The following is an 18,649-nucleotide window of genomic DNA, read 5'->3' on the forward strand; positions in this document are numbered from 1 at the left end:
TTAGAAAATATAGAGAAAGGGAGGGAAATACAGAGGGAGAAAAAAAACACTTTTTGTTTCAATATCTCCCAATTACCTCTGTTTATATTTTGGGATATTGCCTTCCAATCTTTCTTCTACTCACATTTAGTTTTCAGTGTGTATCCTGGCCTCATGGGAGAAATCAGAATAAATAAACTATAAGGATGTGAAAGCACCTTTTGTAGCATACTTTAAAAATAGAATAAGTTCATCTACTTCTGATAATTTTGGAGTCAAGCCGCTTAACAAAGAAGATGAGCTTTGTTAAATCCTTGTGTATAGAATCCTCATTTTAGGACATTTAATACCTCTCAATATCATTTGTTTCACAGTTATATACACACAAGTAATAATAACCACTCTATTAGTGAGTGTTTAGGTATCTTCCAGTTTTTCACAAACACCAGTAAGTGTCAATGTATATCACTATAGAAAGAATGGGAAGGGGCAATATGCATATAAAAGGAAACAGAAACACAGAAAGTAAGGATAAGTAAAATAATGGAGATTAATATAGTCACTGTTGATTTGGCAAATGGACACTGCTGAGACTATCTTGTTTTAATGTAAATGAAATGTTTATACTAACAAACGTCGTAAGAAAAAGCAGCCAGTTTTGAGCAAGGAGGTACTTTACATCCTGGAAAATCCGATGCCCATAAGCCATGGTAGCGACAGCTGTTCACTCATGATTCACAGCCCCTGTGGCTCCTCTGAGTTTTGGCATCCCCTTCCTGACACGGGCTTATCCATGTCCTCTCATGCTCTGAGACATGCAGATCTTTTTCCTCCATGCTTAGAGAGTCTAGAACTCAAACAAGAGTTCCTCAATTGTGGTTCCCCCTTTCTTTTAGTCTGGCAGAGTCAGAAAGGCCAAAAGAGGCAAGCTATTCACAGAAATGTTATGAACTATGGGTCTATTTGAAGATTTTTAAAATTTAAGAAACTGGAGCAAATAAATCCCCCAACCAAATTTTCCTAAGGTAAAAATATATCCTTGGGGATATCACTTATTTAAAACTATATAATAGGATAAAATTACTTCTGGTTTCTCCAATTCTAGAAGTTCAGAAGCCTAAAACGAAAAAGAAACAACCAACCTGTTTTCCACGCTTTCAAATTAAACTATTTTGGACCTTAAAAATAGTATCAACACATTCTTTAATATGGTAGGATGCTTTAGGAACTTGCGGTAACCACAATTTGACACATCTTTAAAGAGCTGTTGGGGTTACAGTGTGTGTCAGCTATTAGAAATTTGAAGGCGAATAAGACACAGAATTTGAGATAAGCATTCTAACTTCCTGGGAACATGCAGGAAATTGTTCTCTATAATTCTATAAAGTCAAAGCTTTTGCCATTTTATTTATTTGTTTGTTTATAATATTTATTTATTTAAATGTATTTAATAAACCTCTCTGGGAAAATAATAAAATACAAACAAAATGACTAAAGAATATGTGTAGAAGGCTGTGCCGAGAAGTTATGCATATCTAAAGAGTGGAGTAAACCTAATTATTATGAGTCTTATGTTTATTTTTCAAGTAATAGTTAATGAAAGAAGTAGAAACAAAGTGACTCTTTGATTTTTTGAGTTTCTTATAAATCACATTTCAGAAAAATATTTTGTTTATAGCATATAGAAATGTTATTATTTATAACACATGATCCCAACTTCCCCTTATCTACCTGCAGCAAATTTGACTCCAAACCACCAGGTCCACGGCATGATGGTATGATGGAATACATGAAGGAAAGTCACTTGGTTATTTTTCTTGCGCAGAACAAAAAAGATCTGAAATAATTTAAAGAATATCAAGTTCATAGAAAATCATGTGATAGTGTATTGAGTATTATTAAAATATTGGCAAAGTGCAAAGTATTTCATATCATGATTTCCTCTAACAGCGTTGCCTTACAGAATGCTTACAGAAGCAGCGAATTCCCTGAAGGGCAGCTCAAAATCTCATTATTATGAAGTAACTTAGGTATGCCTACACATGGAAGAACCAACAAAAAGGTGAAAAGAAATTGTATGCAGATTTAAAAATCAGAGATATAAAGTAAGGAATATGGCCAAAAATTATTGAAAGAAACTGTATTAGTAAAAAAAAAAAAGAAAGAAAGAAATTCCAGTGGATTTTGAAGTATATGGGAAAGCAGAAGACTTAGGATTGAAATAATCTACATTGCTCTCTAATACATCTTACCGATATGGATAAGGGATTAGGCAAACGAAGAGACTTGCAACAAATCAAAAGTTAGCAAATTATTATTAAAGAAAAATGAAGGGAGAAAAAGTTGAAAAGTTAATTTGAGAAATATGAGGGAAAATAAAGCAAAACTGTATAGAAAACAATGAGAAGAGGAAGGAAGGTAACACTCAGAGTGAACATTACCCAGTGGTTTGTAAAAACCCTATAAACAAGATGGCAGAATTTGGGAGAGGGGGAAATGTTTAAAAAATATTCCAAAGTGAAATTCAGAATACAAGTGTTAAGATTTTTAAATACAAGACTAAATAGAATAGCACAAAGAAAAGTATTAAGAGGAGTATTTGAGAAATGTAGTTTAGGGAAGGACATAGAAGCAGTACAGTTTCCTTATGGAAGCTGGAACTGAGAATATGCAAAGCAACTGAGAATATGGAAAGTTTGCACATTTCCAAGTGCAAAATGCATTTGCTTATGCAGATGGAAGAAGGCTGAGTGGTGCAACAGAAAAAGCCATACACTAACAATCTAGGTCCTCGTCCCACTTAGTAGGAGCATTCCTCTGGGTAGGTCACTTAACTTCTTGGCTTCAATTTCTCAGAGTGAAGGTTCTGGACTAATGCTTCTCAACCCTGGCTGCATATTACAATATCCAAGAAGCTTTTTAAAAATAGCTATGCTTGGTCGCTGTTCCAAACCATTTGGCACCAAATCTCTGGAGGTAGGGCCTTTTTTTGTCGTCGTCGTTTTCCCTAATGCAATTAATTCTATTGCACAATGCGGGCTGAGAACCACTAGAATACAGGTTCTCAAAATGTGGTCCCTGTATTAGCATCATCTGAGAACTTGTTAGATGCAAATTTTGAGCCCCCATCCAAGGCCTAGTGAATCAGAAACTCTGGGAGTAGGGGGTTGAGGCATCTGTGTTTTAACAAGTCTTCCAGGTGACGCTAAACGCATAAAGTTCGAGAACCACTAGATTGTATGTTCCCAGAAGTCCTTTCCAATTCTAACGTTATGTGATTAGTCATTTCAAAAGGTGAAGCATATTGAGATTTCCTACAAGAAATATCATGGTATGCATTCCAAAGAAAACACACTTTTCAGTCTCAGAGCCAAAACTAGCTCCAAATAACCAAGATACACTTGCTGCAAAGATACAACAAATATTCAGCTTTCCTAAGCTTCTCTGGAAACAAAGGTTCATGGCTTTCTCCTCTAAATCACAGACCTAATTCATGACACTTGCTTCTCCCAGGACCCGTTCATACAAGTTCAGAGGTGATCCTCACTAGGATCTAAAGTAGGAAGAGATAGGGCCCAGTAAGCAAAGACTTCAGAAAAGCAGCTGAATTACTGATACCCCAGGGGTAATGCAAGATTCTCACGTAAGTTTATGAATTTTTAAGCATTTATCCTCCTAAAGGAATATAGATGACTGTGCTTTGGGATTAAAAAAAAAAAAAAAAAGGTAAGATGTTTTCTGCTTTTTACTTCCTGAACTTGATTCATAAAACAACTGTCATCCATCTATATAAAGATGCAGTTTTGTAGTATATAACACAGTTACCGTGCTTATCTTAATCAACTGATAGCTACATAAAAGAAACCTTTTAGAGTTTGCAAAATACTGAAAAAATAAGGTTATCCTATCTATTCTCTAAAGTTACTGATAATAAAAGGTAAAACAGATAACAGTAGGTCTGCCTGAAAAGGAGAAATGACCAAAGTTATCAGACAACTGAAACTACAGCAGTTTATTGGTTTCATTGAAAGATCAAACATTTAAGATCAAACATTTACCAGATGTGGTGGCCATATACTCACCGTATCTAATAGCTCAACAAATTTGGAGAAGTAATAAAGCCAGCAGGTACGTGCCATCTGCAGAAGCACAAATAAATCTAAATTTATTTTATTTTACTTTGTATATGGAAGAAAAGCTTGTATTTTTTAATTTTGGTAAAATATGCATAACATAAAATCTGTCATGTTAACCATTTTATAGTGCACAGTTAAGTGGCATTAAGTACCTTTCACATTGTTGTTCAACCATTACCACCATTCATCCATAGAATTTCTTTCATCTTGCAAAATTGAAACTACACCCACTAAACGACATCCCATTCCCCCTTTCCCCTCACCCCAGCTACAATTCTACTTTTTGTGTCTATGAATTTGACTACTCTAGGCTCCTCATATAAGCCAAATCATGCAGTATTTGTCCTTTTGTGACCTAATTATTTCACTTTGCATAGTGTTCTCAGGGTCCATCCGTGTTGCAGCATGAGTTAGAATTCCCTTCCTTTTAAAGGCCGAATCATATTCCATTCTATGCATATACCACATTTTGTTTATCCCTTTATCTTATTTTTTTTTTTTTTTTTTTTGAGACGGAGTCTCACTTTGTCGCCTAGGTTGGAGTGCAATGTTGCGATCTCGGCTCACTGCAACCTCTGCCTCCTGGGTTCAAGCGATTTTCCTGCCTCAGCCTCCCGAGTAGCTGAGACTACAGACCCATGCTGCCATGCCCAGCTAATTATTGTATTGTAGTAGAAACAGGGTTTCACCACGTTGCCCGGGCTGGTCTCAAACTTCTGAGCTCAGGCAATCCACCCGCTTCGGCCTCCCAAAGTGCTAGGATTACAGGCGTGAGCCACTGTGCCTGGCCTTGTTTATCCATTTATCTATCCATGGACTATTGAGTTGCTTCTACCTTTTGGCTATTATGAATAATACTCCTATAAACATGAGTATACAAATATTTCTTCAAGTATCTGTTTCCAGTTCTTTTAGGTATATACCCAGAAGTGGAATTGCTGGATCTTATGGTAATTCTATTTTCAATTTTTTGAGGACCCAGATGTTAATGTATTTTTAAATCCAAAAAATTCAAAAAGAAAAGCACCAATTTTCATTTTATACAAAATTATACATGTGACTTTCTTTTATTCTTGTAATTTTTCACTTTCTCCACCACAACACACACAATCTGATAACTGAGTCATTTGCTTATTCTAAGTTTACATTCAATGTTACAAACAGTTCACAAAATTTTAACATTGATTTTGAATTTCAAGTTGTTTCAAAGAGAAACTTACCCTCAAAGCTGTGGGTGACTGTGAATAGTCAACAATGTCACATCGAAATGAATAACCTATACCCCAGCCAGACATCACAAACTGCAAGAGAGCACATGCATATTAAGAAAGGAAAGCATTTTCCCAACAGCCACAACAAAGGTAGTTTTGATAGTGTCTCTTCATTACATTTTCAGCTGAGTCAGTGCAGAGGAAAAGGTAGCTGGAACAAATACAAACTATGAACATGCTTGATACCAGAGCTTGATATCAAGAATTTTCAAAACCACAAACCCATATATTATTTATATAAACTGTGTTCTGACTAAAATGCTTATCTCTTGGGATGATTATTCTAACATGTGAAGAATAAAACACTTGCAGTGTTTTGCTTAAACAGCAAATACTGGTAGGTGACTTATCTTAGGTTCATCTATATATGTGTGAGTGAATGTGTTTCTATACTCTTAAAGGGGACACTTGGATCTGAATCAGTCATTTCTAGCAATTTCCAGTCTTTCTACTTAGTCAATAACTAAACATGCAAACCAAAATGCCTCAATGTACTCCTAAGATGGCTGCGAAAACTGGGCTTTTCTCATCATTGGCTGGTGAGTGTGATGTGAGGTGGTAGTCCATGGCTCAGATATTATTAATAGTTTTACTGTGGATTCACAAGACAAGTAAAAGAAGAAAATGCTCTTGTTAACAATAAAAGTGCAATCTGGCAGGCCTTAATTTCAACACACCCACAAAGTGATCCAAGGCTGATGGTGAGAAGAAAGAGCCTATTGTTGATAAATCTGAACTGTAATTCAAAGATTATAAAGATTATACTGACATTCTTTCAGTCTGATGGTGGGAAGGTCTTCTTTTAAAACAGTATCTGAAAAGGAAAAGCCAAGGGCTCCAATTTTAACTTAACACATACATGAAATGATTGGCTTAATTTAGGGTACTGACAATACGATCAGTTCTTCTCTTTTCTGACTTCTTATTCTCATACACGCCAAATCTGCCCTGGGAGATCTTCTCTCTCAGTATAATGGTTATATCCTTTTCTGCCATTGAATCATATTTTAAATTTCTAGTTTTAATTACTATTAAAGCTAAAATTGCAACCTTACAATAAATTAAATTCTAAAAACAAAAGCTTATGAGGCATTGTCAGAATAAAATTCTGATGGTGTAAAGAAAAGAAACGAAGAACAATTATTAGACACTATGGTATTATAAAATGCATCGCTCTTTTCTGAGACTAGCCCCTAGCTTGACTTATAAGATAATTTAATCACACTGTTAACTTGGTAAGTTATAAAATCTTGAAAATTAAGACTCAGAAAAGCACAAGACATATATTTCATAAATGAGAAAAATATTTAACAAAAACAAATCAATAGATTTTGCCAAATGAAAAAGGGGACATGACATAGAAATGGCTAATTCTGTTTTGAAAATCCTACTGTGAGTGAGTGTCCTCATATTCTCTTGTGCTCCGACTCATTTTTGACTAACGTAACACTCCATGGCCAGGAGCTATTTACTGGAATTGTGATGAATAATTCTCCACCTTACCCTACCCCAAACAAGCACTGTGTTGAATGAAAGTTGTGTGACTTGGTCTTCTGTTGGGTCTTAAGTGGTCTCTGCTAGTGTCTGACTGGTGCCAAGTAACTAGCACTTTCAAACAATCACTACGCAAGAAGGCATCTGAGTTCCTTGAGTCTGATGTGCTTCCCTTTCAACTTCCTCAAATTTGGCCTAACATCACTGGTGGAGGTGTTTGCTTTGTTAACCAAATGAAATCATACTCCATACAATAAACCATGTGTTCAGATGTGCCATCAACAGATGGATGGCATGCTGTGTGGCTATTAAAAGCCTTTGTTTAAATAAAGAAGAACGTTTAAGAACATTCCAACAGCCTGTGAAACTTTTTACATATATGTCTGTATTCCAGGCTAGTAATAAGAAAAATTAGGCCAGGCCCAGTGGGTCACACCTCTAATCCCAGCACTTTGGGAGGCTCAGGCAGGTGGATCACTAGAGCCTAGGAGTTTGAGAGCAGTCTGGGCAACATGGCAAAACACCATATCTACAAAAAATACAAAAAATTAGCTAGACATGGTAGTGCATGCCTGTAGTCCCAGCCACTTGGGAGGCTGAGGTGGGAGGATCACTAGAGTCTGGGAGGTCAAGGCTGCAGTGAGCCAAGATTGTGTTACTGTACTCCAGCTTGGGCAACAGAGAGAGACCCTTTTTGGAGCGGGGGGCAGGGGGGGAAGAATTCCCTGAATTCAAAAAGTAATAATTTATATTTGGCAGGTAGTTCCTGAAACTGACACATAAGTAACTCAAGTATTAGCAGTAAATGAGAGCCAGAAACTCTCATATTCAGATATTTTAAAACCTTCTTTTACATTGTAATTCATCAAGTAGGAATTAAAGCTGACTGGTGATGACTGGATTCTTTCCAAGCCTGAGAAATATATTTGGGGACATTACAATCAATGACAAATCAGACATAGACCCTAAGAATATGAGAGCAAGGAGGGACCTGAGTGACTATTTGGTTCAATCCTGTCTTTATAAAATGACAGAACTGAGGCCCAGAGAGGTTAAATAACTTGCTAAAAATCAGGCAGCCAGTCAGTGGCAGAACCAGAACTAACTAGTCCCTAATCTCCTGGCTTCCAGGTATGTTCTTAACACCTTACTACAACATGCTGTCCCCTAAGACCATGCTGGGACCTTGTGTTTTCTTTGGTCTCACCTCTATCACTGTTTTCCTCTCAGTTGCTCATACTCCTGAAGGGACATTAATAGTGGCTTGTGAGTTAATTTTGAAAATAAAGTAGAAGAAATGGAAAGCAGCAGAGTGAGTCCAGATTATAGGGAGGACTGTGAGAAATAAAGCCAGAGTATTTTATCTATCTATCTATCTATCTATCTATCATCTATTTATTTATTTTGAGACAGGGTCTTGCTCCATCACTAGACATGATCACGGCTCATTGCAGCCTCGATCTCCCAGGCTCAAGTGATCCTCTCACCTCAGCCTCCCAAGTAGCTGGGACCACGGGCATGCACCGCCATGCTGGGCTAATCTTTTTTGTATTTTTCATAGATATGAGGTCTCCCTATGTTGTCCAGGCTGGTCTCAAACTCCTGGGCTCAAGCAATCCTCTTACTTCAGCCTACCAAAGTGCTAGGATTACAGGTGTAGGCCACCACACCTGGCCAGCCAGAGTAGATTTAAAGTGATCAATATGATGGATCTATAGCAAGAGTCAGGTCAGAAGAATGCATGTGGAGAAACTATGGTGTCAGGAGAGGTCAGTGGGGCCATATTGGGCCCTCATGAGCCCTACTTATGACTAAGCATGAGGTATGCTATAGAGGAAGTTAATAAAAAAGGATGATGAAGCCAGCCAGAGTTGGAAAAGAAGGAAGGAATCTCAGAAAAGAACATACACGGGGGTGGCTGAGGCATGTTAATAGCACAGGGGAAGAGAGAGAATTCATGAATCTGTTTTAGGGTCCTGGAAGAGCCTCATCTCTCTTACTAACAATTAAGGAACAGTAATGAATTAATGAGTTAATGGGAAAAAAAATTAACGAACAGGCTCCCTCACCTACTGCTTTATATGAGTCTATGCTCTCTGTCCCCACAAAGCCCAGTTAAACCAACCAAAACAGTCTACCATCCTATTGTTCATCAGAGTATCCAGAAACCAAAGGTTCCTACCATGATGATGACATAGTGAACTCTGATGTCAGACAGACCCGGGTTCAAATATCAGCCCTCCACTTACCAGCTATGTTACTTTAAGTTATGAGTTTCCTCAAAGCTAAAATTTATGGATTAATTCAATCATCCATTAAGGCAATTACGTACAAATCCATGGACTAGATGTTAATTTTCCTCATTATCTGTGAGATAGATTATACCGAGATCCTCAAATGAGGTTATTATGTGGTCTATACCTAACACTATTTTGGCAAATACCTGCTCTAGTGAGATCAGTTTCTTAATTCCTTAAATTGCAAAGGTTACCCTTATAACAGAAAACATAATGACACATAGACAGAAAAACTCAGGCAAAATTCTCCCATTAGGAATACTGAAGACACTTGCCTCATAACACATATATATAGACAAGAGTACTATTAAAAAATTGTACGTTGTCATCACTTTCTTGAGTTCAAAGGGCTTGCGATTTTCCATGAGCTTTGGTCCCAGAGAAGTGACAAAATAGACATAGAATCCTAGAAGGATGGTTTGCGGCAGAGGCGAGGACATGAGGAGCCAATCTTCAACTCTTGGATCTAAGAGAAAGACAATATGTGAGTACACACCTGCTTAGCCAAGGGATAACTAACAGCAACCAACATTTCTTTAATTGAGCACCCAGATCCTACTATTGACTGTGAGCTATTTGGATAATGATCACTAGTATCTGTAGAAAGGTGGAAAATAAATCAACAGGAATAAGGAAGTATCCTGGGGCTAGAAACAGTGAGGCTCTCAACAACCCCAGGCCTCAACAGGCTAGGGGAAGTAGTAGTTACCAGAACCCAAAAGGAAAGAGAAGCCCTCCTGGAGAGGAGCTGTGTTATGCTTTGATCGCCTGCATGATGGTGTCAGTGCCCTGATAAAAGGCACCCCAGGAAGCCCTCTTTCCCTATGTAAGGATACAATGAGAAGATGGCAGTCTGCAACCTGGAAGAGGGTCCTCACCAGTACCCGACAGTGCTGGCACCCTGATCTCAGACTTCTACCCTCAGAACTGTTAGAAATAAATTTCCATTGCTTATAAACTACCCAGTCTATGATAATTTCTTATAGCATCCTGAGTGTGCTAAGACAAGCTTTGACTGTCAGTTGAGGGATTCGGCCAGCCCAAGACAATTTTGTAAGTATGGAGCCAGAGAAATAGATACCCTAACTCCACCCTCCTCCCTGTCTCCACTGGGTGAACCTAACCAGAAAGCATACGGCAGGGGAGCAAACCCAAGGATACAGTCTTCATGGATCGTTCTCCAGGGCCCAGCACAGGGCGCAAAGCTATCTGGAAGAGAGAACATCCAGCAACATCCTGCCATGTGTCTATAGCCACTACTAATATCTTGGAGTTTTTCCATCCATATGTGCTTTTATATATTTAAAAAATGTTTGTGTTTGCTGCTTCTTATTTTTTTTCTTCCCTAGGAAAACTGGCACACTTCCACATAACTGCATCACAAGATCACAGAATAGAAAGGGAGCTGAACATCCTCTAAGTAGCTAATGTATGGGATCTTGGAGTCCATGTGGGCTAACCACTGTGATATTCTGAGCAAAAAAAAATGCACTGGCCTCACAATTGCAAACAGAAACTTATCTGCTTACTGCCAGCTCCAGGCCAGCAGAGATGGATGAATAAAAAATTACAACTCAGGATGAAATGTGATTAAGTCTATAATTTCTAGTAGTTCAAGTTTAATTTTACTAAATGGCCTCATGAAGCCAGAGTATTATGAAGGAAAGGAAGTATGGACAAGTTTTCAGAAGGATCTGACTCAAAATTATGCCATGACTAACCTCAGGATGCTAACTACTGTCACTTTTATCAATTGGAAAAGAAGGGCAGGGAGAATGCTGCTCTTGCTTTTTTAAGCTGCTAATGATGTGGCCAAGCACTGACAAATTCTGAATACCCCTGCAAGTGTGACTTCCCACTCAAAATTTCTTCAGTAGGACTCTACGACTGATAACTCACTTGGCCTCAATTTTAGTGCTGGAGTGCTTACATTTGACTGTCAGATGTGCATGGGTGATTATTCTGCATTCAAATAAGCCTCCCTCAAAAATACTGGCAGAAGTCTCTGTCTCAAAAAAATAAAGAAATAAATAAAGCCAAAGAGTCAAGAGTCAGCTCCAGACTAGATTCCAGGACATTTAAGAATTTAATATATGATTAAGGAAGTGCTCGCTTCGGCAGCACATATACTAAAAATAGGAAGTCCCAGAAACAAGCAGGGAAGGAAGAGATCTTTAACAAATGTTGATAGGAAAACTGACTACTTGGGAGAAAAATAAGTTTGGTTCTTATCTGATATTCTATAAGAGTATGTTCCAAACTATGCATGGAAACAAGCTATTTAAAGACTTTCCACAAAGAATTGGGGAGTACTGGAATGCTGGGTTAAACAAACAGGTTGCATTACTACAGGATTTCTTAATACTTCATGTTCATCATGAATTGCCAAGACGGGAATGGTAGTATGCCATAGTCTCCAAACTTATTTGACCACAAAACATTTATTTTTTTTAGTAGAATGTTATTTAACATCTTCTGAAACTAGTGTTCTGTGGACACAGTTTGGGAAATATAGCCATTCACTAAAATAAATTTATAAATTAAACGACTGAAGATTAGGTGGTCAGACATACAAAGAAGAGCTAGTACCAATCCTACTGAAACTATTCCAAAAAATTGAGGAAGAGAGATTCCTCCCTAACTCATTCTATGAAACCAGTATCATCCTGACACCAAAATCTGGCAAAGACACCACTATCACCACCACCACAACAACAAAGAAAACTACAGGACAATATCCCTCATGAACACAGATGCAAAAATCCTCAACAAACTAGCCAGGTGAATCCAGGAGCACATCAAAAAGTTAATTCACCACAATCAAGTGAGTTTTATTCCTGGGATGCAAAGTTGGTTCAACACAGTCAAGTCAATAAATGTGATTCACCACATATATAGAAGTTAAAACAAAGACCATATGATTATCTCAATAGATGCAGAAAAAGCTTTCAATAAAATCTAACATCTATTCATGATAAAAACCCTCAACAAACTAGGCATTAAAGGAACATACCTCAAATAATAAGGGCCATCTATGAGAAACCCACAGCCAACATCATACCTAATGGGCAAACGTTGGAAGTATTACCTTTAAGAGCTGCAACAAGACAAGGATGCCCACTCCTATTCAACATAGTACTAGAAATCCTAGCCCAGAGCAATCAGGCAAGAGAAAGAAATACAAGGCATCCAAATTTGAAAAGAGGAAGTAAAATTATCCCTGCTTGCTGATAATACGATCTTCTACCCAGAAAAACCTAAAGACTCCACCATAAAACTCTTTTGTTTTTTTTTTTTTTGAGAAGGAATCTTGCTCTTGTTGCCCAGGCTGGAGTGCAATGGCACGATCTCGGCTCACTGCAACCTCTGCCTCCTGGGTTCAAGCAAATCTCCTGCCTCAGCCTCCTGAGGAGCTGGGATTACAGGTGCCCGCCACCATGCCCAGCTAATTTTTGTATTTTTAGTAGACATGGGGTTTCGCCATGTTGGCCAGGCTAGTCTGGAACTCCTGACCTCGTGATCTGCCCACCTTGGCCTCCCAAAGTTCTGGGATTACAGGCGTGAGCCACTGCGCCTGGCCAAAACTCTTATAGTTGATAAATGAATTCAGTAAAGTTACAGGATACAAAATCAATGTGTGAAAATCAGTAGCATTTCTATGCACCAAAGTATTATCCTCAAGAGCTAGAACAGCTCTTCAACCCTCAAGCTGACAGCCAAATCAAGAGTTCAATCCTATTTACAATAACCACACGCACAAAAAATAAAACACATAGGAATACATCAAACCAAGGAGGTAAAAGATCTCTACAAGGAGCATTATAAAACACTGCTGAAAGAAATATGGAAAACACAAATGGAAGAACATTCCATGCTCGTGGATTAGAAGAATCAACATTGTTAAGATGTCCATACTGTCCAAAACAATCTAAAGATTCAATGCTATTCCTGTCAAATTACCAATGTTATTTTTTACAAAATTAGAAAAAACTATTCTCAAATTCATAGAAAACCAAAAACAAGCCCAAATAGCCAAAGCAATCCTAAGCAAAAAGAACAAAGCTGAAGGCATCACATTATCTTACTTCAAACTATACTACACAGTTACAGTAACCAAAACAGAACGGTATTGATACAAAAATAGACACATCGGCCAATGGAATGGAATAGAAAACCCAGAAATAAAGGAACATACCTAAAACCAACTGATATTCAACAAAGTCAATGAAAATAAGCAATGGGGAAAGGATTCCCTATTCAATAGATGATTCTAGGAAAACTGGCTAATCATATGCGGAAGACTGAAACTGGACCACTACCTACCACCATATACAAAAATTAACTTAAGATGGATTAAAGACTTAAATGCAAGACCTAAAACTATAAAAATCCCAGGAGAAAACCTAGGAAACACTCTTCTGGACACTGGCCTTGGCAAAGGCTTTATGACTAAGTCCTCGAAAGCAATTGCAACACAAATAAAAATCAACAATTAAGACCTAATTAAACTAAAGAGCTTTTGCACAGCAAAATAAACTAACAGAGTAAACAGACAACCTACGAACTGGGAGAAAACACTTACAAACTATGCATCCAACACAGGACTAATATCCAGAATCCACAAGAAACTTAAATTGACAAGAAAAAATAAATAACTTCATTAAAAAATGGGCAAAGAACATGAACAGACACTTCACAAAAGAAGACATACAAGCGGCCAACAAACATTAAAAAGTCAAATAATTACAGAAGTTATTGAGGCTGTGGAGAAAAGGGAATGCTTAAACACTGTTGGTGGGAATGTAAATCAGTTCAGCCACTGTGGAAAGCAGTTTGGAGATTTCTCCAAGAACTGCAAATGGAACTATTACTCAACCCAGCAATTCCACTATTGAGTATATACTGAAAGGAAAATGCCAAAAATATACATACACTTGCATGTTCACTGCAGGACGATTCTTAACAGCAAAGACATGTAATCAACCTAGGTGCCCATTAATGGTGGATTGGATAAAGAAAATGTGGTACATATACACTGTGGAGTACTATGCAGTCATTAAAAAGAACAAAATCATATCCTTTGCAGCAACATGAATGTAGCTGGAGACCATTATCCTAAGCAAATGAACACAGAAAAGCAAAACCAAACACTGCATGTTCTCACTTATAAGTGGAAGCTAAGTCTTGGGTACACGCAGGTATAGATGAGAACAACAGACTGGAGAATCCAAAATGTGGGAGGGAAGGAAGGGGACAAGGGCTGAAAAACATCCTTTTAAGTACTATGTTCACTATATTCATGATGCAATCACTAAAAGCCCAAACCTCAGCATCACGCAATATACCCTAGTAAAAAACTTGCACGTGTACCACCTGAATCTAAAATAAAAAGGAAAATTTTAAAAACAGGTAGTGATAGCAAAAGATAAATAGGAATTATTTGGATATACAGTAAGGAAGAAGAAAATATAAAAATTTATAATTGGTTAAACACAGGGAATGAAAATAGGTAAATGCTAAGAAAAATATTCAGATGTTCTCATTTATATGTGGGATGTAAGAATCAAAACAATTAAGCTCATGGAGATAGAGTAGAAGGGTGGTTGCCAGAGGCTAGGAAGGGTACTAGGCAGTTGGGGGGGAGGTGGGATAGCTAATGGGTACAAAGAAAATAGAATGAATAAGACCTAGTATTTGGTAGCACAACAGAGTGACTTATAGTCAATAATAAGATCTAGAATTAGGAGAGAGATCTGTGCCAGAGATGTAGGATTGAGGGTTGCCATCACGTAAATGATGAACAATAAAAGCAGTGAGATTGGCTTAGGCTAAGTGGGTAGAGTAAGAAGAGTAAGTGCTGAAGTCAGGATCTTGAGGACTCAACATTCACAAAAGGAATTACTGAAGGAAAAAACATAAAAACCAAAAAGGAGCAGGTTGAGAGGTAGAGTGAAAACCATAAAAGTGAGATACCCTGAAGCCAGGGAAGAGTGAATTTTCAGGAGTCAAAGCATTAAGTGTGGCAGAAAGGGGAAATAATATATGGACAGAAATGTGCCACTATATTTAACAAAAAGAAGTCACTGATGCTTTTAGCAAGAATAATTTTAACAAGGTATCATGCACAAAATGAAATTAAACAAAAGTTTGATGACAGACACTTTTCAAAACATAAAGTTCTAACAACTTTGGAAGTCTTTTCTCATATTAAGATTTGTCACAGTTCTAAATCAGGAAAAACTTCGAAATCAGCTATCCAGGTACACATCACTGAAATCTTTTATTGTTTCTATTGGTTCCCCTCCTTGCTTTTAACAATGACAACTTTTCTAGGATGTCTGATTGCTTTCTGCAATTAAAACCACCATAAGGAATGCTTGCTATGGGTCTGCATGTCACAAAGAAGTCTCCAAATATAAAAGTTGTCACAGAACCAGGGACCAAGGGAAAAAATTAGAACTGATCAAACTTTGATAGATTTCTTCTATAAGTGGGTAGTACAAACCTTAAATACATGAATATCATTGTATTAATCCATTCTTGCGCTGCTATGAAGAAATACCCAAGACTGGGTAATTTATAAAGGAAAGAAGTTTAATTGACGCACAGTTCTGCATGGCTGGGGAGATGTCAGGAAACTTACAATCACAATGGAAGGCACCTCTTCATGAAATGGCAGGAAAGAGAATGCGTGCCAGCAGGGGAAATGCCACACACTTAAAAAACCATCAGCTCTTGTGAGAAACAATCATGAGAACAGCATGGGGAAACCGTCCCCATGATTCAATTACCTCCCACCAGGCCCCTCCCATAACATGTGGGGATTATGGGAACTATAACTCAAGATGAAATTCGGGTGGGGACACAGTCAAACCATATCATTCTGCCCCTGGGCCCTCCCAAATCTCATGTCCTCGCATTTCAAAACACAATCATGCCTTCCCAACAGTCCCCCAAAGTCTTAATGCATTCCAGCATTAACTCAAAAGTCCAAATCCAAAGTCTCATCTGAGACAAGGGAAGTCCCTTCTGCCTATGAGCCTGTAAAATCAAAAGCCAAGTTAGTTATTTCCTAAATATAATGGGAATACAGGCACTGCATAAATATACCCATTCCAAATGGCAGACATTGGCCAAAACAAAGGGGCTACAGGCCATGCAAGTCCAAAATCCAATAGGGCAGCCATTAAATCTTAATGCTCCACAATGATCACCTTTGACTCCACATCTCACATCTAGGTCATACTGATGCAAGAGGTGGGCTCCCATGGCCTTAAGCAGTTCTGCCCCTGTGGCTTTGTATGGTACAGCGCCCCCTTCCTGCTGCTTTCACTGGCTGGAACTGACTGACTGTGGCTTTTCCAGGTACACAGTGCAAGCTGTCAGTGGATCTACCGTTCTGGGGTCTGGAGGATGGTGGCCCTCTTCTCACAGCTTCACTAGGCAGTGCCCCAGTGGGGACTCTGTGTTTTGGGTCTGACCCCACATTATTCTTCCACATTGCCCTAGTAGAGGCTCTCTCTGAGGGCTCCACCTCTGCAGCAAACTTTGGCTTGGACATCCAGCAGTTTCCACACATCCTCTGAAAACTAGACAGAGGTTCTTAAACCTCAATTCTTGATCTCTGTGCATCCACAGGCTCAGCACTATGTGGAAGCTGCCAAAGCTTGGGGCCTGCACTCTCTGAAGCTATGGCCTAAGCTGCACCTTGGCTCTTTTTAGCCATTCCAGGAGCAGCTGGCATGCAGGGCATCAAGTCCCTAGGCTGCACACAGCAAGGAGGCCCTGAGCCCAGCCCAAAAAACCATTTTTTCCTCCTAGGCCTCCAGGTCTGTGATGGGAGGGGCTGCTGCCAAGGTCTCTGACATACCCTGGAGTTCAGTTCCTGCTACTTATGCAAATTTCTGCAGCAGGCTTGAATTTCACCCTAGAAAATTGTATTTTCTTTTCTATTGCATCATCAGGCTGTAAATTTTCCAAACTTTTATGATCCTTCCTCTTGAACGCGTTGCTGCTTAGAAATTTCTTCTGCCAGATACCCTCAATCATCTTTCTCAAATTAAAAGTTTCACAGATCTCTAGGGCAGGGGCAAAATGCTGCCAGTCTCTTTTCTAAAGTATAGTATCATTTATTCCTGTTCCCAACAAGTTTCTCATCTCCATCTGAGACCACCTTAGCCTGACCTTCATTGTCCATATCACTATCAGCATTTTGGTGAAAGCTATTCAACAAGTCTCTAGTAAGTTCCAAACTTTCCCACATTTTTTTTTTTTTTGAGATGGAGTTTTGTTCTTGTTGCCCAGGCTGGAGTGCAATGGCGTGATCTCGGCTCACTGCAACCTCCGCCTCCCGTGTTCAAGTGATTCTCCTGCCTCAGCCTCCCCAGTAGCTGGGATTACAGGCATGTGCCACCACGCTCAGTTAATTTTGTATTTTTTGGTAGAGACGGGGTTTCTCCATGTTGGTCAGGCTGGTCCTGAACTCCCGACCTCAGGTGATTTACCTGCCTCGGCCTCCCAAAGTGCTGGGATTACAGGCGTGAGCCACCGTGCCCAGCCAAACTTTCCCACATTTTCCTGTCTTCTTCTGACCCCTCCATACAGCTCTAACCTCTGCCTTCAGCCTGTTTCAAAGTCACTTCCACATTTTCAGGTATCCTTATAGTAGTGCCCCATTCTTTGAGATACCAGTTTACTATATTAGTCCATTCTCATACAGCTCTGAAGAAATACCCAAGATTGGGTAATTTATAAAGGAAAGAGATTTAAATTTGCTGGGGAGGCCTCAGGAAACTTACAGTCATGATGGAAGGCACCTCTTCACTGGGCAGCAGGAGAGAGAATGAGTGCCAGCAAGGGAAATGAAATGCCAGATACTTAAAAAACCATCCAATCTTGTGAGAACTCACAATTATGAGAAGAGCATGGGGGAGCTGTGCCCATGATTCAATTACCTCCGACTGGGTCCCACCCAAGACACGTGGGAATTATGGGAACTACAGTCCAAGATGAGATCCATATTACTATGTCTAGTTTTCATTGCTAATGAAATTAAAAACTACTGAAAACAATACTAGTCAGGTGCCATGGCTCACACCTGTAATCCCAGCACTTTGGAGGCCAAGACAGGTGATCATTTGAGGTCAGGAGTTTGAGACCAGCCCAGACAACATGGTGAAACCCTGTCTCTACTAAAAATACAAAAATTAGCCAGGCATGGTGGCGCACGCCTGTAAATCCCAGCTACTTAGGAGACTGAGGCACGAAAATAGCCTGAACCTGGGAGGTGGAAGTTGCAGTGAACTGGAGATCATGCCATCGCACTCCAGCCTGGGCAACAGAGTAAGACCCTGTCTCAAAACAACAATAACAACAACAACAACAACAACAAACAAAAAAAAAAAAGGAAAGGAAAAAAATAATACCAAAAGAAGACCTCTGGAAAGACGTTACATCACCACCTTTGCATGGT

The 18,649-nt window shown here is 38.9% G+C and overlaps 1 protein-coding gene across 3 annotated transcripts in view; it reads right to left on the reverse strand.

Moving 5' to 3' along the window:
• Positions 1 to 18,649, reverse strand: part of ELOVL7 (ELOVL fatty acid elongase 7) — a 112,538-nt gene that overhangs the window by 9,006 nt on the left and 84,883 nt on the right. For 2 of the 3 annotated variants that reach the window (XM_033179647.1, XM_033179646.1), the window contains 4 exons: positions 9,453 to 9,643; positions 5,336 to 5,416; positions 4,062 to 4,118; positions 1,711 to 1,816 (listed from right to left, as the gene is read on the reverse strand). In XM_033179647.1, coding sequence (XP_033035538.1) covers positions 1,711 to 1,816; positions 4,062 to 4,118; positions 5,336 to 5,416; positions 9,453 to 9,643 — 435 coding nt within the window. The remainder of the gene's footprint in view (positions 1 to 1,710; positions 1,817 to 4,061; positions 4,119 to 5,335; positions 5,417 to 9,452; positions 9,644 to 18,649) is intronic. The other variant, XM_033179648.1, reaches the window with a different exon arrangement.

This window comes from Trachypithecus francoisi, unplaced genomic scaffold (genome assembly GCF_009764315.1).
Source record: "Trachypithecus francoisi isolate TF-2019V2 unplaced genomic scaffold, Tfra_2.0 Lachesis_group2, whole genome shotgun sequence".
Lineage (NCBI taxonomy): Eukaryota > Metazoa > Chordata > Mammalia > Primates > Cercopithecidae > Trachypithecus > Trachypithecus francoisi.